The sequence below is a fragment of the Simochromis diagramma genome, unplaced genomic scaffold, assembly GCF_900408965.1.
Source record: "Simochromis diagramma unplaced genomic scaffold, fSimDia1.1 OVJJ01000631.1, whole genome shotgun sequence".
NCBI lineage: Eukaryota > Metazoa > Chordata > Actinopteri > Cichliformes > Cichlidae > Simochromis > Simochromis diagramma.
Window position 1 is genome coordinate 352825 of NW_024387500.1, and position 21800 is coordinate 374624.

The 21800-nt window shown below is 43.7% G+C and overlaps 1 protein-coding gene across 1 annotated transcript in view; it reads left to right on the plus strand.

Annotated features, from left to right (window-relative positions):
- Nucleotides 1–2879: 2879 nt before the first annotated feature.
- The window catches only part of LOC120725669 (P2X purinoceptor 3-like), a gene marked incomplete at its 5' end in the record, with an annotated part of 33736 nt that continues 14815 nt past the window's right edge, over nt 2880–21800 (plus strand). Inside the window, 5 exons of the mRNA XM_040018650.1 lie at nt 2880–3017; nt 3096–3167; nt 3535–3607; nt 3743–3836; nt 20157–20234. Of these exons, the coding sequence (XP_039874584.1) occupies nt 2880–3017; nt 3096–3167; nt 3535–3607; nt 3743–3836; nt 20157–20234 (455 nt within the window). The remainder of the gene's footprint in view (nt 3018–3095; nt 3168–3534; nt 3608–3742; nt 3837–20156; nt 20235–21800) is intronic.

The following is a 21800-nucleotide window of genomic DNA, read 5'->3' on the forward strand; positions in this document are numbered from 1 at the left end:
AATCATTCAGTCACTTCAGTCTGTTTTACTGCTAACAAAGAACGGACCCAAAACTAATGCTGTTGATTTCAGCTCGGCCTTCAATACCATCATCCCAGACATTCTTATAGTCAAGCTGGTAAACTTGGACTTCCCCCCCTCCACATGTGCATGGATCAAAAACTTCCTCACAGACCGTTCACAATCAGTCAAAGTTGGCAACCAGCGATCATCCACCCTGTCACTCAGCACTGGCTCACCACAGGGATGTGTGCTGAGTCCACTATTATACACCATCTACACCAGTGACTGCACCCCTACGCACCCCTGCAACATCATCATCAAATTTGCAGACGACACCACTGATGGGGCTCATCACCAACGATGATGACACCGCCTACAGAGATGAGGTCCAGCGACTGACCGAATGGTGTAGCTACAATAACCTCACCCTAAACACCAAGAAAACCAAGGAAGTGGTCATGGACTTCTGCAAAACAAGAACTGATCCCCCTCCCCTATCCATAAAAGGTGACTATGTGGAGAGGGCGTCCTCCTTTAAGTTCCTCGGCACCCACATATCCGAGGACCTATGCTGGTCCACAAACACATCAGCCCTGGTAAAGAAAGCCCAGCAGCGCCTCCATTTCTTGAGGGTTCTGAGATGGAACAGGCTGCAGACTGATCTCCTGGTGTCCTTCTACTGAGCCACTATCGAGAGCGTGCTGGTGCACGCCATTACAGTGTGGTACGCTGGTTGCACAACAGCTGACAAGAAGAGACTCCAGAGGGTCATCAGAACTGCAGAGAAGGTGATCGGCTGTCCACTCCCCTCCCTGGACTTAATTGCCAGCTCAAGATGTCTCTCCAGAGCCAGGGCGATTATAAAGGACCACCTCCATCCTAACCGCCATCTCTTCAACATCCTGCCCTCTGGAAAAAGGCTCAGATCCATCAGGTGCAAAACCAACAGACTAAAGAACAGCTTCTTCCCGTGGGCTGTCAGAACTCTTAATGCAAACTAAGAGTGTGTAAAGACTTCCCCAACACATCCACCCTGACACTGCTGTTGATCATCTATGTGCAATATCTCAGTCTTTCCATGTTCTGTGCAATATTTTTGGCTCATGTGCAATTATTTTGGTCCCAGTCTGTTTCAATGTTTCCTACACATACACCATGTATATAGTTCCACTCACATATGTATACATAAACACTGAGCACATACACACCTAGCAGGATTACTACTGCTTACATCACTCTGGTCACTCTGCGTTGCGGTGCTAACATGGCACAAAGCACTTGAACATCCCATTTTCTATTTGCACAATGTACATTTTCAGTTTTTTAATCTAAATGTACTTATTGTTTATAATGTTTTGCACAGTCGAGGATCAGCTCAGGACACGTTTCTGTGTCTGTGCACGTCTGTGGTCCTGCCTACAGACTCGTGGGGCAGTTGTCTTCTGTGGGCGGTCACGTCATTAACTGAAGTTGAGGCGTGGCTGCTTCGATCAGCAGGTGTGGAGGCACAGGTAGTAGTTGCCGTGTGAGTCTGCTCCAGAAAATGGAGTCCCTGAAGTAGACCTCCCCACCATGTTTTTAACTTTGGTGATTGAAATCCAAGAATCGAATCTAATTAGCACAGATTACATTTAACACAAGCATTTTGTTAACCAAGCATCTTTTTGAAGCCATTCATCCAAATCTGTTTACATCTCACTAGATCAAAGCAACATGGTGGCAGCCAAAATGCTTAAGTTGAGAAACAAATGGACTGGTCTCACATACGGCCTCTCTGCTCCACTTATACAGATGTTTACCACGAGCCTGTCACATAAACTCACATTTTGTTCATGGTTTGTCCAAGAGACAGACACACAGTCACACCGCAGTGGATGAATAGTGTGCAACTCCCTGCATGCTGATTCCTGCCCGCCCTTCACTGCAGTGTCATCAGACAACTTGCTTCCCTGTTCCACTCCACTCCGAGCATGTGGGCTATTATGGCTATTACTGACCTGTAAGTGTTTAATTATGAACGCAGAAGAATCGGCACACGTGACAGCACTGAAAGCACTGATATAGCTGTTGTTAGACGTTTACATACTCTGATCATGGGCGCGACAGTCACGGTGATGCTGTTTTCCCATCCTGGAGACACAATTTCGTTTTTACTGACTTTAAAATCAAGAACTGGGTGACTTTATGTCCTCTAATCTATACGTTCAGAAATATACACACAGGCTCATACACAAGACTCTCCAGAGTGTTTAAACAAGGCCAAGCCCTGTTAGTGATCATCATTAACTTAAACAAATCACGGTACAATAGAAACAACTGGTAGTTTTTCTTTGGGAGTATAAAACGTCTTACAGAATGTATCAGACTGACCGGTGGGAAACAATGGGAACATTCAACAGACTCAGTGAAGATCTAAGATAAAGAAAGTTGGGAAGGCCTTAACAACTGCACATTTTAAGACCCTGTTTTCTCCTGGCTGAAGTCTCACATTTAACAACTTCTGTTTCTTAATGTGGATTTTTGATCTTTATACTGCCTCACTAGAGGCTAAATCACACTGAGAATAATGAGAATAATATGAGAGTAATCACACTTGTCTGCTCTGCAAATTCTCATAGTGACTTCTCAATAGGTCATTCATTTCATTATTTATTTCCAATCAAAAGACCTCAACTCTTAATTATTCTGAAACGAACACTCTGAGCTAATGATCACAGATTAGCAGATCTAACTGAATTCCTGTGTAGTGTCTTACAGCGAGCATTTTCAGTGCACTATACCTGATTGTAGCTAGTGGCGAGAAAGGTTGTTTTTTTTTAAGTATAATGATGCTTATGATTACATTTTGGCATGCGTCACTCTCTATGTAATGTTTCAGATGGGTGTTTCTCACTGAGAAGGCCTACCAGATTAGAGACACGGCGATTGAATCCTCTGTGATGACCAAGGTCAAAGGCTTTGGAATCTACAATAACAAGGTTATGGATGTAGCAGACTACGTCACTCCTACACAGGTGTGTGTGTATGGACGAATGTAAGGACTGACTGGGTGAAGAGGAGATACTGACAGACTGCATTTGTATCTCCTGCAGGGAGCTTCGGTGTTCTGCATCATCACTAAACTGATTACTACAGAGAACCAAGTCCAAGGATACTGTCCTGACGTAAGTCATCATCACCACGACTAACAGATCATCACTCAGTCCTGGGGCTCATTTACTTTACAGATACACAAAGCCAATGTTGGCTACGTGCTAGTTGTAAACACAATGCTTTCCCTTTTGGAAAAAGCAATAGTATCTCACCCTGTACAAAAAAGGACAGCGCTCCATTACTTTGACCAGCTGCTGATGTGAGTGGATTTAGAGAGACGTCCCTGTCAATACAACTGCTGCACATGATGAGAAAATTAAAAATGAATTATAAAATGTATGCACGTATTTGAGGGATGTAAAAAACCAAACACTGTACTGTAAAACAGCTGTGATGCAGCTTTAATGTTCTCTTCACATGTCACTGTATTTTATCCAGAGTGAAAAAAGAAAGTTTCTTTGTACAGACGACAGAAACTGCACAAAGCACATCAATAAGCCGGCAAGTTATGGTGAGATACTTTGTCTTTATCATGCAGTAACAATATTTCACGTTAAAATGATCTGTTGATGACTAGATTTATGTACATTAATATGTTGAAGTGTTTTACTTTGGACCTTGTACCTGTATTTTCTTTTCTACTCAGGAATTGCTACAGGGAGGTGTGTTCCTTTTAATGCCATGATCAAGACGTGTGAGATTAAGGGTTGGTGTCCTGCTGAGATCGACACCATCAAGCCGTAAGATGATGCTCTGCATGTGGTAAAGAGCTTTTTAGTAGTGATGTGTCGGTTGCAAACGACACGGCTCTTAGAGCCGGCTCTTTGAAATGAACGATGCGAGCCGGCTCCTTATCGCGAGCCGTGGGGTTTTTCTTTCTCTCACCCTCTCTCTCGCACTTTTTTCCGCTTCACTCCGCATGCGAGCCGTGTGCTTTGCACTGGGCAGAGGGGGGAGGGGTGGTAGTTACACTCAGTAGCACAGGAACATAGCGGGAGGGAGAGAGAGAGAGAGCAGGGACAACAACGTCACATTAGAAAGGTATAGTAATCATCCACAACTATTTTCAGTTGCAGATGATAAAGGATTCAGAAAGTTTATTCATGCAGGCCCATATGACAGAGAATGTGCATCTTCTTTTTGTTTTCATATTTTAATTTATATTTACTTGTGTTGTGGTTTGCAGTGTTTTGTGTTGTTTCACTTTAAAATTTTTTTAAAAGCAAAAAGCTGAAAATTTAAATAGTTAAAAGTTGAACTGTGACTAGTTGGTTTTTGTATTATATGATTTATTTATTACATTTTATGTGGAGTGAATAAATAAAAGTATATTTATGGTACCCTAGAGACAAAGCACATATAAACTCCAAAACAGGTAGAAACTCCAAAACACGTAAAAACTGTACAAAAGACAACAGCAGTGCTCCAGAATGCAGGCGCAGTGGTGAGCTTTTGTTACCTAGTGGCTACACAAGCCAGCAAGTACCAAGTTTGTACGTGTTTTGTCTCAAGGGGCCATCGCATATATTTATATATAAACATACATAAATAAAACCACTTTTTCTTTTACATTAGTAATTCCTTTTGTGCATAATTTTATATTATTGTTAATAATAAATTAATTAAAGCAACAAAACAACCTGAAGAGCCGGTTCTCTAAAAAGAGCCGAAAATCCCATCACTACTTTTTAGCAGGCTTTCCCATATGGAAAAGATATATATAAATCTTATAAAGTTTGTATCTGTCTTGTGTGAAACTTGTATGAAAAGCATACAAGAGTGAAAACAGATATAAGATCCCTAGAAAAATTTGATAAATGAAACTTGTATGTTTTGGATACTGGAACAATATCTGAAAGTAATGAGAAAGTGGCCACATGAGTAAATCATATAAGCCTTATATGATTCACTATATGAAGTAGGCCACATCTGATGCAAGTTTTTACTATTTCTTTTCAATTCAATTCAATTCAATTTTATTTATATAGCGCCAAATCACAACAAAAGTCGCCTCAAGGCGCTTCATAGATACAGAGAAAAACCCAACAATCATGTGACCCCCTATGAGCAGCACTTTGGCAACAGTGGGAAGGAAAAACTCCCTTTTAACAGAAAGAAACCTCCGGCAGAACCAGGCTCAGGGAGGGGCGGGGCCATCTGCTGTGATTGGTTGGGGTGAGAGAAGGAAGACAGGATACAGACATGCTGTGGAAGAGAGACAGAGGTTAATAACAGATATGATTCAATGCAGAGAGGTCTGTTAATACATAGTGAGTGAGAAAGGTGACTGGAAAGGAAAAACTCAATGCATCATGGGAATCCCCGGCAGCCTACGTCTATTGCAGCATAACTAAGGGAGGATTCAGGGTCACCTGGTCCAGCCCTAACTATATGCTTTAGCAAAAAGGAAAGTTTGAAGCCTAATCTTGAAAGTAGAGATAGTGTCTGTCTCCTGAATCCAAACTGGAAGCTGGTTCCACAGAAGAGGGGCCTGAAAACTGAAGGCTCTGCCTCCCATTCTACTTTTAAATACTCTAGAAACAACAAGTAGGCCTGCAGAGCGAGAGCGAAGTGCTCTAATAGGGTGATATGGTACTACAAGGTCATTAAGATAAGATGCGGCCTGATTATTTAAGACCTTGTATGTGAGGAGCAGGATTTTGAATTCTGGATTTAACAGGAAGCCAATGAAGGGAAGCCAAAACAGGAGAAATATGCTCTCTCTTTCTAGTCCCTGTCAGGACTCTTGCTGCAGCATTTTGGATTAGCTGAAGGCTTTTCAGCGAGTTTTTAGAACTTCCTGATAATAATGAATTACAGTCGTCCAGCCTGGAAGTAATAAATGCATGAACTAGTTTTTCAGCGTCACTCTGAGACAGGATATTTCTAACTTTAGAGATGTTGCACAAATGGAAGAACGCAGTCTTACATATTTGTTTAATATGTGCATTGAAGGACATGTCCTGGTCAAAAATGACTCCAAGGTTCCTCACAGCGTTACTGGAGGCCAAGGTAATGCCATCCAGAGTAAGAATCTGCTTAGATAACATATTTCTAAGCTTTTCAGGGCCGAGTACAATAACCTCAGTTTGATCTGAAGTAAGAAGCAGAAAGTTAGCGGCCATCCAGGTCTTTATGTCTTTAAGACATTCCTGCAGTTTAACTAATTGGTGTGTGTTATCTGGCTTCATGGACAGATAGAGCTGGGTGTCATCTGCATAGCAGTGTAAATGTATGCTATGTCTTCTAATGATGCTGCCTAAGGGAAGCATGTATAGTGTAAACAGAATTGGTCCTAGCACTGAACCCTGTGGAACTCCATAATTAACCTCAGTGTGTGAAGAGGACTCTCCATTTACATGCACAAACTGGAGTCTATTAGATAGATATGATACAAACCACTGCAGCACAGTACCTGTAATACATACAGCATGTTCTAATCGCTCTAATAGGATATTATGGTCGACAGTATCGAATGCTGCACTAAGGTCTAGCAGGACAAGCACAGAGATTAGTCCACTGTCAGAGGCCATAAGAAGATCATTTGTAACCTTCACTAAAGCTGTTTCTGTGCTGTGATGAGCTCTGAAACCTGACTGAAACTCTTCAAATAAGCCGTTCCTCTGCAGATGATCTGTTAGCTGTTTGACAACTACTCTTTCAAGGATTTTTGATATGAAAGGAAGGTTGGAGATTGGCCTATAATTAGCTAAGACTGCTGGGTCTAGAGATGCTTTTTGAGTAAAGGTTTAACTACAGCCAGCTTGAAGGCCTGTGGTACATAGCTGATTATTAGAGATAGGTTGATCATATTTAAGATCGAAGCATTAATTAATGGCAGGACTTCTTTGAGCAGTTTTGTAGGAATGGGGTCTAAAAGACACGTTGATGGTTTGGAGGAAGTAATTATTGAAGTTAACTCAGAAAGATCAATTGGAGAAAAAGAGTCTAACTTAACATCAGTGGTACTAAAAGTAGCTGTAGATAATATTACATCTGTGGGATGATTATTGGTAATTTTTTCTCTAATGATAAAAAATTTATTTGTGAAGAAGTTCATGAAGTCATTACTAGTTAACGTTAAAGGGATGGTTGGCTCAACAGAGCTCTGACTTTTTGTCAGCCTGGCTACAGTGCTGAAGAGAAACCTGGGGTTGTTCTTATTTTCTTCAATCAGTGATGAATAGTAAGATGTTCTGGCTTTGCGGAGGGCTTTCTTATAAAGCAACAAATTATTTCTCCAGGCTAAATGATGATCTTCTAAATTTGTGACACGCCATTTCCTCTCCAGCTTACGAGTCATCTGCTTTAGGCTACGTGTTTGAGAATTATACCACAGAGTCAGGTACTTCTGATTTGAGACCTTAGTTTTCACAGGAGCTACAGTATCCAGAGTCGTACGTAGTGAGGAGGTGAAATTATTAACAAGATAATCGACCTCTGTTGGGGTAGTGTTCAGATAGCTGCTCTGCTTTGTGTTGGTACAGGGCATTGAAGATGATAACAGTGGGTGGATTATATTCTTAAACTTAGTTACAGCGCTTTCAGAAAGACATCTACTGTGATGAAGTCTACTCTCCACTGCTGTGTAATCAATTATTGTAAATGTAAATGTTATCAGGAAATGATCAGACAGCAGAGGGTTTTCAGGAAACACTGTTAAATGTTCAGTTTCTATGCCATATGTTAAAACAAGATCTAGAGTGTGATTAAGTAAGTAAGTAAGTAAAATTTATTTATATAGCGCTTTTCACAGATAAAAATCACAAAGTGCTTTACAACACAGAAAATGGGAATATAAAAACAATATAACAGTAAATAAAACAATGTAAAACAATAAAACTATAAAAACAGCATAAGAAGAAATTAATCAAATGCTTTTCTAAATAAAAATGTCTTCAGCTGTTTCTTAAAAGAATCAATGGAGTCCGTGCAGCGAACCCACCCACCACAATTAAAGTGGTGGGTGGGTTCTTTTACATTTTGACAGAAGCCAATTGAGTCTAATAACAGATTAAATGCCGTGTTGAGGCTGTCATTTTTAGCATCTACATGAATGTTAAAATCATCCACAATAATTATTTTATCTGAGCTCAGAACTAAATCAGATAAAAAAGTCTGAGAAATCAGACAGAAACTCTGTGTAAGGACAAGAGATGGAGTAGGTGGGATGAGGGAGAGAGTTGGATTTGGTGGGCGTGTTTTTATTGGTGAGGGTTTGTGTTGTTGGTTGGGGGGTGGGGGTTTTGGGTGATGTTTGTTTTTTTGGTGGTATTGGTTTTGGGTTTGGTTCTGTGTGTTTTGTGGTTGGTTTGTGTTTGTTACGGTTTTATGTTGGGTTTGGTGTTGTCGTTTGGTTGGATTGGGGTTTTGGTGTTGGTGGGTGGGTGATTCGGTTGTGGTGGTAATGTTGTGTTGTTTGTTTTGTTCGTGTTTGGGTGGCGTTTTGCTGGTGTGTTGGCCTTTTTTAGTTCGTTGGGTGTGGGGTTTGCTGTTTTTGTTGTTTTTGGGGGGGTGGTTTTGGTTGTGGTTGATGTAGATGTGCTGTTGTGTTGTGGTTTTTCTTGGAGGGCTTGGGGTAGGGATCTGTTTGGGAGGGTGGGGTAGTTTGGGTGTGACGGGTTGAGTAATTGGTGAGGTTTGTTGTTCTTTTGCGGATTGTGTTGGTAGTCGGGTGTGTGGTTGGGGGGGTGGTAGGTTTGTGTTGGTGCGGTTGAGGGGTAGGGGGATGTTGCCTGTTGTGTTGAGGGATGATGTGCCTTTCTGGTGGTTTTTGTGGCATGGTTTTTTTGTTGAGTATCGTGGTTGGTGTTGGTTTTGGTGGTGTGTTGGGTGGTGGTGGTGGTCTGGGGGATTGTTTTTTTGTGTTGGTTGTGGGGGTTTGGAGGGGTATTTTTTTTGTTTTCTGTGGTGGGTGGGTTTTGTTGGGGTTTTTATTTGGAGTTGGTGTTGGGTGAGGTCTGTTTGTTGTGTGTGTGTTGCGTGCTTTGTGGGGCTGTGGTTAGAGGGGTTTTTTTTAGTTGTTTGTTTTGGTGGTGTGGTTGTTGGGCCGTTTTTTATTGGGTGCAGTTGTAGTGGTGTTATGGTGTGTTTGTGCTTGTTTTGGGAGTTCTTGGGGGGGTTTTTTGTTTGTTTGTTTTTTGTTTGTTTGTTTTTTGTTTGTTGTTTGGAGTTTTGATGTGGTGGTTTTGTGGGTTGTTGGGGTTGGTGTGGGGAGTTGGGTGGGTGAGTGGGGGTTTAGTTGGCGGTTTCGTGGTTCTCGTACTTTTTGGCTTAGTGATCTTAGTCTTGCGTCTGGGTAGGTGTTGGGAGGGGCTTGTTGTTGTTAGTGGTTCTGTGGTTTTAGGGTTAGTTGTAGTTTGGGGTGGTTTGTGCGGGGTGTTGTATATTTTGTGTGGTAGGGTTTGTGTGTGGGCGTGTGAGGGAAGTGTTGGGAGGGGTTTGGGAGGGGGTGTGTGTGGTGTTGCTTGGGTGTGGTGGGTGTGTCTGTATTGGGGGTGTGTTGGGTTGGGTGTGCGTTGGAGGGTTTGGGGGGTTTGGGGCGGTGTTGTGGTGGGGTGTTGTTGGTGTGCTTTAGGTGGTAGGTCTCGAGCTGGTTTGGTGGGTTGTGTGCGTTGTTTGGGTTTGTTTGTAGAGGTGGGGGGTTTTGTGTTGGGTGGTTGGGATTTTGGGGGACGTTTTTTTGGTGATGGTTGTGTCGTGTTGTGTTGCGGGGGGGGTTGTTGGGTTGTGGTGTTGTTGTGCTTTTGTTTTGGTCTATGGGGCTGTAGTGTTTTTGTTGGGGTTCGTAGCGTTGTTGTGGTGGTGTTTGTTATGGGTCGTTGTGGTGTTGGTTTTTTGTCTGGAGGCTGTTTCTTTTTCTGCGTTTTTTTGTGTTGGTGTTTGGTATGGGTGGTGGTGGTTTGGGTCGTTTGGGTGGTGGGTTTTGGTGGTGGCGGTTTTTTATTGGTTGTATTTTGTGGTTGGGTGTGTAGTGATTTGTGGTTTAAGTTTGGCGTTTTGTGTGTTGTTGATTGGTTTGGAGGGATGGATGGGTTGTTCTGTTCTTTTGGGGATCTAAGTGGTGGTTGTAAGTGTGGTCTGTTGTTTGTGTTTTTTGTGTGGGTGTGCTGGGTTTTTGGTTTTTTGGGTGTGTGGGGTGGTGGTGGGGTGTTTGTTGGTGATTCGGCGGCGCGGGGTCTGGGTTTTTGGCAGGTTGGAGTGTGCTATTTTGCGGTGCTGGTTGCGGGGCGCGCCGTGGCGTGTGTGGGGTAGGATTTTGGGGTGGTGGGTTTTTGTTCGTGGTTGTGTTTGAGTTTGTTAGTGTTGGTGTGGTTTGTTGGTTTGGTGGTGGTTGGTGTGATGTGGTATGGACGGGTTTGGGTAGTTTTTCGAATGTTGTTTAGTTTTTTTGTGGGTCTGGGTTGGTTGTTGTTGTTTGTTGGGTTTTTGGGTGTTGTGTTTGGTTATTGGTTGGTTCTTGGGTTTGATGGGGGGTCTGGGTGTATTTTGGCGGTGATTCGAGGGGTGGGTTGTGGGCTTTTTGATGTTGTGTGTTATTTGAGGATGATGGGAGTGAGTGATTTTTGTTTGGTGGGTGGGGGGGGGTACGACTTTTGAGTGTGTGTTTTTTGTGTTGGTTGGGGGTGGTGTGGTTTGTGTTTTTTTGTGTGGGGTTTTTGGTTTGGTGTTTTTGTGGGTTTTTGTTTTTTGGTTTTGGGTTGTTTGTGTTTTTTTTTGTTGTGGTATGATGTGGGGGCGGAGGGTTGTGCGTTTGGTTGTGTTTGTGTTTGTGTTTGTTGGTTGGGTTTAGTTTCGGGTTCGTTGGGCGGATAGTTGTGGTTTGTTGTCGGTTGAGGGTTATTTGATTTGTTGGAAGGGGTGGACGTGGTGTGTGGGGAGGTTAGTTTGTTGGTCTGGGGATGTGGGTTGCAGGTGTGTGGATGGCTGTGGGCTGTTTTGTTCCTTTTGGGGGGAGTGTTTGCTTTGTGGGTCGTGTGTGTTGTGTTTGGGGGTGGGTGGGGGTTGGGGTTTGATGTGTTTTTTGTAGTAGTGGAGTTGTGTGTGGGGGTGGGAGGTGGTGGGGATAGTGTTTTGTGGAGTGGTACTTTTGCGTTGTGGGGGGGGGTGGTGTTTAGTTGTGTATTGTGGGTGCTGCTTGTCTATTTGTTTGGTGGGAGGTTTAGTGGGGTTGGAGGGTTGTGGAGTGGTTCGTGTTGGGGGGTTGGTTGGGTTGGTTTGGTGTGGGGGGGTGGGTTGTGGTGTTGTGTTTGGGGTTTTTTGGATTTATGTTTTTGGTTTTGGTTGTTGGTGTTGTTGTTGTTTTGCTTGGTTGGGTGGTATTGGTTGGGTTGGTGTTTTGTGTTTTGTGGGTTGTTTTATGGGGTCGTTGTGTGGGGTTCGGAGTGTTGAGGTGGTTTTTTCTTCTGTGTGTGTGGTTGTGGTTTGGGGGGGTTAGTTTGTGGGGGGTGGTTGGTGGGGTGGTGTGTTGGTCGTTTTGTTTGTGGTTTGTGGGTCTGTGTTTGGTTTAGGGTGTTGGGTCTTTGTGTGTCGTGTGTGTGTCGTTTGTTGCCGGGTGGGGTGGTGGTGTGGTTGTTTTTCTTTTTGTGTGTGGTGTGTGTAGTCTTTGGTTTGGTGTTCTTCTCTGTTTTTTTTCGTTTGGTTGGGTTGTTGGATTGGTGGTTGTCTTGTTGTGGATGTGGGGGGTTGTCGCGCGTTTTTGTTCGTGGTCGATGGTTGTGGTTCTGTGCGGTTGAGGTTGGGCTGGTGGGGCGTCTGTGCTGTGTGTCTTGCTTGTCGTCGGTTGGGAGCTGGGGTTTTGGCGTGTTCGTGGGGGGGTGTGTGGTGATGGGTTGTGGTTTGGGTGTTGTGTGTGGGTGGATGGTTATGTGGTTGGTAGTTGGTGGTTGGGGGGTGGTTTTTGTTTGTTGTTGGGTGGTTTGGGGGGCGGGGTGCGTGGGGGTGGGTTGTGGCGGCGCGGTGTGTTGTGGTTTTTGTTGTTGCGGGGTGTTAGTGGTTGTGTTGTTGTGTGGTGACTGGTGGTTGTTTTTGGGTGGGGGTGGGGGTGTTTGTGGGTTTGTTGTATGTAGGTTCTGTGTGTCGGGTTTCGGGTGTTTAGTTGTATTGGTGGGGGTGGGTTTGGGGTGTGGTGTTTGTCTGACGGGCGGGTATTTCTTGGGGGTTGTATTTTTTGTGTTGTTTCGGGGATTTTGGGTGGTTAGTTTGTTTGGGTGCTGTTTGTTGGTGTGGGTTTACTGGGTGGCGGGTTTTGTTGTGTTTCTGTGTGGGATTTGTGTGGTGGGGAGGGGTTTTTTGTTTTGGGTGTTGGTTGGGTGTTTTGTGGAGGCTAGGTGGTTGTTCGGTCGTTGGGTCTGTTGTTGGTTTCGTGTTTTTGGGGGCGGTTGTGCGGGGGCGTTGGTTGGCGGTGGGTGGGTTTGCTTGGGCGTTTTAATTGGTGTGTTGGGTTTTGGTGTGTTGTTTGTGTTATTGGGTGGTGGGGTTGCTGGTTTTGATGGGGCTGGTTGTGGGGTTGTTTGTGGGGTTTTTTCGCTGTCGAGGGTTTGTTGGGTTTTGGTTTTGGATTGTTTTGGGTTGGGTTTTGGGTGGTTGTGCGTTGTGGGTTTTTTTTTGGGGTGGTTCGTTGGGCGCTGGTTTTGTGTGTAGGGGGGGGAGCTGGTTGTTTGGGTGTGGGGTGGTTGGGTTTGTGGGGTGGGATGGGCTGGGGTTGTTTGTTTTTGTTGTTTGGTTTGTGGTTTGGTGGGTGGGGGGGGGGGGGTTGGGTTTTTTGGTGTGTGTTAGTTGGTGGAGGGGGGGGTTGGTTGTGTTTTTTTTGGGTTTGAGGTTTTTGATATGCGTGTCGTGTTTGTGTTGGTCGGCGTTGATTGTTTTTTGTTTGTGCGACGGTTTGGGTGTTGGGGGGCTCGTGTTTGTGGGGTGGGGTTTGGGGGTGGTTGTTGGGGTGGTGTGGGGGTGTGGGTTTGGGTTTGGGTGGGGGGTTGTTGGTTGGTGGGGGTGGAGTTGTGTGTGTGGGGGGTTTGCTGTTTTTCTGGGGGTTTTTGGGGGGGTGGTGTGGGGGTTTTGGGTTGTTTGGTGTGCGTTGGTGTGTTGTTTGTTGTGGGGTGGTGGTGGCGTTTTGTGTTGGGTTGGTTGTTGTTGTTGTGTTGCTGTGCTCTGTGGTGTGTTTGGTTTGTTGGTTTGGTGTGTTGGGGTTGGTTGGGGGGTCTTTGTGGTTTGTGTGGTTGGTTTAGTGTTCGGTGGTGGGGTGATCGTGGTGAGAGGGGTTGTATGGTGGGGTGTGTTTGTAGTTGGTGGTTGGTGGTTTGGTTCAGTGGTCGAGTGTGGTTGGTGGTGTTGTGGTGTTGTTTTGGGGGTTTGGTTTTTGTTGGTGGTTTGGGGTTTTTTTGTGGGCCATCGGTGGGGGTGTTCTTTCTTTTCGGCATCGGCGGTTTGCTGGGTGTTGGTTGGGAATTGTTGGTTGGTGGTGGGGGTGGTTGGGTTCTGGGCGGGTGGCGTATTGTATTCGATGTGTTGAGTTTTTGTACGCTTTTTGGTTTGTGTGGTCGTGGTTTGTGGCCTTGGGTTCTGTGTTGTTTTTTTTTGTTTTGGGTTTGGCTTTATTTGTTTTAGTTGTTTTGTTTTGCTGGTGTGGGGCTTGGGGGTGGTGGGGTTTTGTGTATGTTGGTTGGGGTGTTTGTGTTGGTGGCGGTGTCGTTGTTTTGTGTGTTTGGGTGTGTTGGTGGTGTTTTGTCGTGGTTTTTGGGGGGCTGTTTGGACGGTTGGTGGCGTGTGTGTGGTCTGTGTTTGGTTGGGGGGGTTTTTTGTAAAAAAAAAATTTTGTTTCTTTTTTTTTTTTTTTCTTTTAAAAAAAAATTTGTTTTTTGGTTTGCGGGTTTCTTTGTTTGTTGGTGTGGGTTGGGTGGTGTTTCGTGGTGTGTGGGTTGGTGGGTGTTGGGTCTGGGTTGGTGGGATGTGGGGTTGTGGTGGTCGTTGTCGGTGTGTTTTTTGTGGGGGGTTGGGGGTGGTTGTGTGGTCTGTTTGTGGTGTTGTTTCTTTTGGGTGTCGGTTTGCTGGGGTTGTGTTCGGTTTGTGTGGGTTGGTGGCGCTGTTTTGTGTGGTTTTGTGATGGTGGTGTTGTGTTGGGTTGGTGTTTTGTGGGGATTGGTGTTCGTGGTTGGGTTGTTTTGGTTTGCTTAGTGGCGTGTTTGGGCGTCCGTTGAGGTCGGGGGGGTGGCGGGTGGGGTGGGGTGTGGTTGGGCTGTTTGTTGGTGGTGGGTGGCGGGGGGGTGGTTGGTGTTTTGTTTGGTGTGGGAGTGTGGGGTTGTATTCGTCTTGTTGCTCGTTTTGTTGGTTCTTGGTTGGGATAGTGGGGGTCTGTTTTTTGGCTGTCGTGTTTTTTGGGGCCTCGGGTGGGTGGTCTTTTGGGGGTTGGGGCGTGTTGGTTTGCTTGTTTCGGGGTGGGTGGGTTTTTTGTTGGTTCGTGGTTTGTGTGTCTGTTTTGTTTTTTGTGTTCGTTTTTGGTTTGGGTTGGTTTTCGGTTGTGGTTGTGGTTTGGCTTGTCTTCGTAGTGTTTGTTGGTTGTTGTTTGTGGCTGTGGGTTTGTGTTTTTGTGGGGGGTTGTTGGGTTGGTGGTTTGGGGGGTTTTGGGTTGGGGAGTGGGTCTGTCGGTTTTTTTTGGGTTTTTTTTCGTTGTCGCGTTGGGGGTGTTGTCTGTTGTTTGTATTTGGGTTTGTGTTTTTTTTGTGTGGTGCAGGTTGTTGTGGGTTGTGTGTTGTGGGTTGTGTGTTTGGTGGTGGGTTTTTTGGTGTGTGGTTGTTAGTTTTGGTTTTGTGTGTTTTTGTTTTTTTTTTGTTTTTGTTTTGGTTTGGGGGTGGTTTTTGGTGTGGGTGGGTTTTGGGTGTTGTGGGTGGTGTTGGTGTTTTGTGTGGTGGGTTGTTGTTGTGTTGTGGTTGTGTTTGTTTTGGGTGTTTGGGTGGGGGTGGGGGGTGGTTTTGTTGTTTTTGGGGGGTGGGGGGTGTTGGTTGGTGTTTTGTTTGTGGTGGGTTTGTTGTGTTGTTGTGTGCTTTTGTTGTGTGGGTTGGCGTGGTGTGGTTTTTGTTTGTTTTTTGTGTGTTGGGGTTGGGGTGGTTTGTCGGTTTTTTGTGTTGTTTTTTTTTGTTGTTTTTTTTTTTGTTTGTTTTGGTTGTTTGGGGTTTTTTTGTGTGCTTGGTTTGGGGTTGGGTTTTTGTTTCTTTTGTTTTGGGGTGTGTTTTTTGGGGTGTGTTTGGGTTTTGTTGGTTTTTGTTTGTTGGTGGTTGTTGGTGTGTTTTGGGGTGGGTTGGTTGGTTGGTTTTGTTGGGTTTTTTTAATTTTATTTGAGGTGTTGGGTTTTGGTGGGTCTTTTTTTTTTGGCGGAAGTTTTTGTGGATGTGTGTTTTGTATTTGTGGTTGTTGCTTCGTTGGTTTGTCTTTGTTGGTGTTTTGTTTTGTGTTTCTTGTGTGTTGGTGGCTTGTTCTTGTGGTGGTGTTTGGTGTGTTTGTTGGTTTTTTTGGGGGTTGGGTGGGTGGTTTTTGGTTGGGTGTGTTGGGTTTGGGTTGTTTGTGGGTTTGGGGTGTGTGGGTGTGTTTTTTGTTTTGTTTTTTTTGTTTTTTTGGTGTGTTGTGGGGGGTGTTTTGTGTGGGGGGTATTGGGTGGGGGTGTGTGTTTTTTGTGTGTGTGTTGGTTGGTTCTGTGTTGGTGTGGGTTTTGGGGGGGGTTGTGTTTGGGGTTTGTTTGGTGCGGGGTGGTGGTGGGTTGGTTTTTGGTTGTTGGTTTGGCTGGGGTTTGTTTTTTGTGGTTTGTTTGTTTTGTGTTTTTGTTTGTTTTGTTTTTTTTTGGTTGGTGTTGGTGTTTTTTGTTGGGTTTTTTTTTTTTTTTTTTTGTTTTTTTTTTTTTTGTGGATTGTTTGTTTTTTGGTTTTGTGTGTTTTTGGGTTATGTGTTTTTTTTTGTTGGTTTGTTGTTGGTTTGTTTTTTGGTGGGTTGGGGTTTTTTGTGGGGGGTTGTGTTTTTTTGTTTTGTTGGGGTTGTTGTGTTTTTTTTGGTGGTGTTGTGTGGTTGTGTGGTGGTTGTTGTAAGTTTTGTTTTGTTGTGTTTGTTTTGTGTTGTTTTGTTTTTTTTTGTTTTTTGTGGGTTGTTGGTTTTTTTGGGTGTTTTTGGTGGTTTTTTTTTTGTTTGTTGTTATTGGGTTGTTTTCTGTCTTTGTATTTGGTTCAGGTGTTGTGACCATCGTTGAAACAGGCTTAAGACTGGTTTCTGAGTTTCACAGCTGGGGTGGACGAGGCTAAGCATCAGGCTTTCAAATGAATTAAAAGTCTGTCTTGGTCTTTCATTAATTAATAGGCTGGTGTGAAAAATTGCTGCCACACCGCCCCCTCGGCCTGTGCTTCGAGGTTTCTAGTAGTTAGAATGACTCGGGGGTGTTGATTCATTTAAACTAACATAATCATCCTGCTGCAACCAGGTTTCTGTAAGGCAGAGTAAATCGATTTGTTGATCAATTATTAAGTCATATACTAACAGAGACTTGGAGGAGAGAGACCTAATATTTAATAATCCACATTTCACTGTTTTACTCTTTGGTTCAGATGTGGATACTGTATTGTTCTTTCTTTGTAATTGTTTATGTTTAAGTTGTTTGTTGCTGGTTTTTAGTTTGTTTTTTGTCTGTTTGGGAGCTGACACAGTCTCCATGGAGATGGGTTTTTGGGGGGGGTAGCAGGAGGAGAGAAGCTGCAGAGAGGCGTGTAAGACTGCAACTCTGCTTCCTGGTCCCAACTCTGGATAGTCATATTTTGGGGGGTTTATTAAATTTGTCCATATTTCTAGAAATGAGAGCTGCTCCATCCAAAGTGGGATGGATGCCGTCTCTCCTAACAAGACCAGGTTTCCTCCAGAAGGTTTGCCAATTATCTATGAAGCCCACATCGTTTCTGGGACACCACTCAGACAGCCAGCAATTTAAGGAGAACATGCGGCTAAACATGTCACTCCTGGTCTGATTGGGGAGGGGACCAGAGAAAACTACAGAGTCCGACATTGTTTTGGCAAAGTTGCACACCAATTCAATATTGATTTTAGTGACCTCCGATTGGCGTAACCGGGTGTCATTACTGCCGACGTGAATTATGATCTTACTGAATTTACGTTTACCCTTAGCCAGCAGTTTTAAATTTCCTTCAATGTCGCCTGCTCTGGCCCCTGGAAGACAATTGACTATGGTTGCCGGTGTCTCTAGCTTCACATGTCTGAGAACAGAATCACCAATTACCAGAGTTTGACCCCCGGCGGGTGTGTCGCCGAGTGGGGAAAAACGGTTAGACACATGAACATGTTGGTGGTGTACCTGGGGCTTCTGTTTAGGACTATGCTTCCTCCTCACCGTCACCCAGCCGCCCTCTTTCCCCAGCTGCTCGGGGTCTGCCGGGGAACAGCTAGTGGGGCCTACGCTATCTTCGGCTGCACCAGCTACAGGGGCCTGGCTAGCTACGGGTGAATGAAGGGTGCGAAGCCGAGTCTCCAATTCAGTAATCCTGGCCTCCAGAGCTGCAAATATGCTACATTTGTTACAGATATCATTACTGCTAAAGGAGGCCGAGGAGTAACTAAACATCTGACACAATGAGCAAGAAAGTGCAGGAGGGACAGGTTAGCCATGGTGCTAACGAGTCAGCTACGAGCTAAGCTAAGCTAGCGAAACAGCAAAGACACAGTGAGCTGGTAGGCCTACACCCGCTCTGACTGCTATGCTTATAAAAACACTGACAGTGTGAGAGGTCACAGTTATCCTGATAGCAAGAACAATTCTGCAACACTATGATCCATGACCAGTGAGACCAATGCTCACTGGTCAGTGGTGAAACTGACCTCTCAGCCCATTGTTCCTTCAGTGTTGCTAGTTTCAGTCATCATGCAAATGTCCCGTTTATAAGGTTGGAAACCTGCAGTCAGCTGAGACTGAAGATGATGATGAAACGTTTCTCAAACATCCAGATGAACAGAATCAGAGACGAGTTTTATAAATCACTAACTTTAGTCCACCAGTGTAAACGAGGGGGGAAAATAGACTTTTAAAAAAAACATTTCAGCACCCCTACTGTAGCGTCTGTAACACTATTAAACTGCAGTTTTGTGTATTATATTTTTCTAGCTTTATTTTTATAGAAATGCAGAGTTTTGTTGGCCGATTCTGTTTTCCAACGTTTTTGTTAGTGTGACCAACCAGTTTGTGTTTATACTAGTTTTCTTTCTAATAACTAGAAGGAAATATGCTTATCTTTAGTGTAAGGTATTATTTTCATAGTTAAAGTAATGATTAGAATTACAACTTCGCCAAACTGCAGCAGGTTATAGATTTTTCTGCTTTCATCCGTCTTATTTTACCTCACCCAACAAAAGCAGTTGCAGCAGATTTATGTAGCAACATTTGTATCACATACCTACAAGATGCCTTAAAAGATACCTGTTTCTCTTTTTCATTCGTGTCTTTCATTTTCCTCATAACTGGATCCTTTATCTCAGGGCCAAATTCTTAACTTCACCTTAAATCAGCAGCTTGAAACTTGGACGCAACTGGGACTTCCAACAGTACAATGGTGCCAAACACACATTACAACTGGTTTTGGAATACATAAAGCCCTGACCTCAACCCTACTGTAAATTCGTACACTACGCTTAAAACCCAGCTCCGTGCCAGAAAACCAACCAATTCAAATGAACTCAACCAATCCTACCAAGAAGAGTGGTAAAATGCCCAGCCACAATCGTGCCAGCAGGCTGACAATGACTACCAACAGCGTCTGGACGAGGTACGACTTCCTAAGAGAAATTCAACCAAATACTAGTAGGGTGTCCGTATATTTTTACCTGAAATCCCAAATAAATGGAAAACTTGCAGGGCAATAATTTCCAGAGGAGTCAGGGGGGTTATGACCCCCCCCAATAATCAGACCCAGCCAATGAAACACCCCCCCAATAAAATGATGAATTATCTTGCATAAATAGGCTGTTGATTTTCTTTACTCATTTCAGTTATTACCAGGAAAATAGCTGCATGTTTAACTATCTGGGAATTTACCCAGATTTATTTATTTATTCAGACAGAGCTCTTGACCCCCCCAAATGTTCAGCACAAAGTTACACCCATGAAAACTTGTATATCCAATTGTTGTTTTGAAGTTCATTAAAGGTGTAAGCAGTATAATCATTCCACCCTGGAAAAGGAACAGTTCAAAGGAATCAGCCCCAAATGATCATTTCACCTTTGGTCTTAATAAAGGTAAATAAACGTCTGACCACAGCTGCCCTGTTATAGTGATGACTGGGGTATGTCAGCGAGCGTAACAGATAAGGGGGATCGGGGTCATTTCCTGTTAATTAGGCCCATCAGTGTGCATTTTTGACAGGTTGCATGATGCTGCAGCACTAAGGTCTGATTCCACGATATCGCTCATTGTCTCCACTACAATCAGGCAAATTCATTACAAGCTGCAAGGTCAAATGTGTGTGAGTGTTGGACGTGTTTCCCCTCTTCGCACTGTCCTGCAGGTTTTAGATGTCCCCCTGGGACGGCACACCTGAGGCTTGGAGTTCCCCACACCTGCTTTATCTTATTGATTATTTGTGCTAGCCTGTGACTGGCTTCAAGCTCCAGCTTTAGTTTTAGCCACTTTGCATTTTTTAGCAATTAAAATAACCATGTTCAGCTGCATGAGTATAATATCTGATTAGGTTTGTTCTTATGAACATTATCACAGTGGTTCCCCTGCATTTTACTTTGGTCTGTGCGTCTTCACTCACAGTGAAGAGCTTCCACACTAAAGACATATCAGTGCGTGCACGGCTATTTGCATGGGCTGCTGTGTGGGTGCTGTGCATGCATGAAATGGATGAGCTAATAATTGGACAAGCATGATACAAGCGAGCCGGTCACCAGCCGAGAACATCGTCCGGTTCTCGTCCCCGGCAGTCAGTCGGTGCATTTTTAAATTAAATATATGTTAAGTAAATTCTGTCTTTCCTGTGACTCTGTGTGACGTTTTCATGTTTGTCTGTTCTCCCCTATGCAGCACACCAATGATGGAAACAGAAAATTTCACCATCTTCATCAAAAACAGCATCCGCTTCCCGACCTTCAACTACACCAAGTATCACACACCCTTATATGTTGACATTAAGGCTCGTCTGGAACATCTGTTTGTTTGTTTAACAAGGACAAATTATTCTGTTTTCACATTATTGCTCACTTTAATGAAGAAATGTTATATTCAGACTACTGAGTTGTGAAGAGAACGCTTTATCCCCGATAACTGTCACTCTGAATGCACTGGCACTAACACTGGAGTTGACATTTGCAAAGCATTCAATGCAAAACACTGTCAGCTCTGCATTCAAGCCAAGGATGCAAAATGAATATGAATCAGTGTTGATATAACTGCACAGTACCGCCAATTTAAAGGGAAAATTAAGGACTGGGAATAGATGGAGAGATCAGTTTCACTGAGCAGGAAAGGGTTCTGCTGTTTTTGCAGGGATGAAACCCCAACAGGTGACATTAATTAGCTAGCATTAGCATCTGTGTAATTCACTGTTTCACTCATGCTTCAATGTAAAGTGTAATGCTAGCCAAGCACCAGACTGAGCAACGGCAGCCTGCTCTGGCAGGATGAGACACACTGGCTAATTCAGTTGAAAGCTGTTATGTCGTTATCACAGAGAAGTGTGTGCTACAGGAGGAGTCTCCATCTTTGTGCATACTTGTCACGTCTCAGATCATCAGACACATTTTATATTAGCCAAAGATAACTTGTGTAAATACAAAATGAGGTTTTTAATGATTGTTTCTTTTATAAATGTAACAAAACCGTTCAAACGTGGCCTGTGTGGAGAAAATCGCCCACTAAACCTAATAACTGGTTTTGCTACGTTGGCAGCAAGACTTGGAATGAAGAGTTTGTGATAACTGGTCACACTAAAGCATCTCAATCTGGCAGAAGTCGGGAATTTGACTTGGTGTTCAGAGAATGACTTCCTGGTGTGTTTTGGATGTCCTGCTTGCACCGAGTGCACAGCTTGTTGGCTGAATAGTCTGCTTCAGGATTTTTTGGAAGTGACCAGACCATCACACCACCATCACCACTATGTTTGATGTGTATTTTACAAAATGCACATCATACCAAACCTTTAATGGGATGCAAACCTTCCAAAAGAAATACAATCTTTGCACCACCCCTTGAAAATTGCTTTGTAACCCTTTCCACACTGACAGATATCAATGACTTTGATTCTGAGCTGTTTCTTTAGGTACTGGCATGCTGCTGTTTGAGAACTCTTAGGCTACTTCACTTTGTCAGACAGGTAATCAGGTAATTTCTTGAATCAACAGTTCTGGCTTTAATCAGATTTGAGTCGAACAAAGTGAACTCTGCTTTCCAAAAGAAGCGGTTAACCACAGTAGTACATAATCTAACAACATTTATCCTCCGATTGATAAAATCATGACTTAAAAAACACATTTTGTATTCAGTCAAGTTATGTTTGTCTAATATTACATTTTTTGATGATCCGAAACATGCAAGTGTGACAAATATGCAGCAACTTGAAAATAAGAAAGGGGGCAAATACTTTTTCATGTCACTGTATCTGTTCAGAGTTAAGCCACAATTATACTTTTGTAAAAGTCAATCTGAAAATGGCACAATTATAGTTTAGAG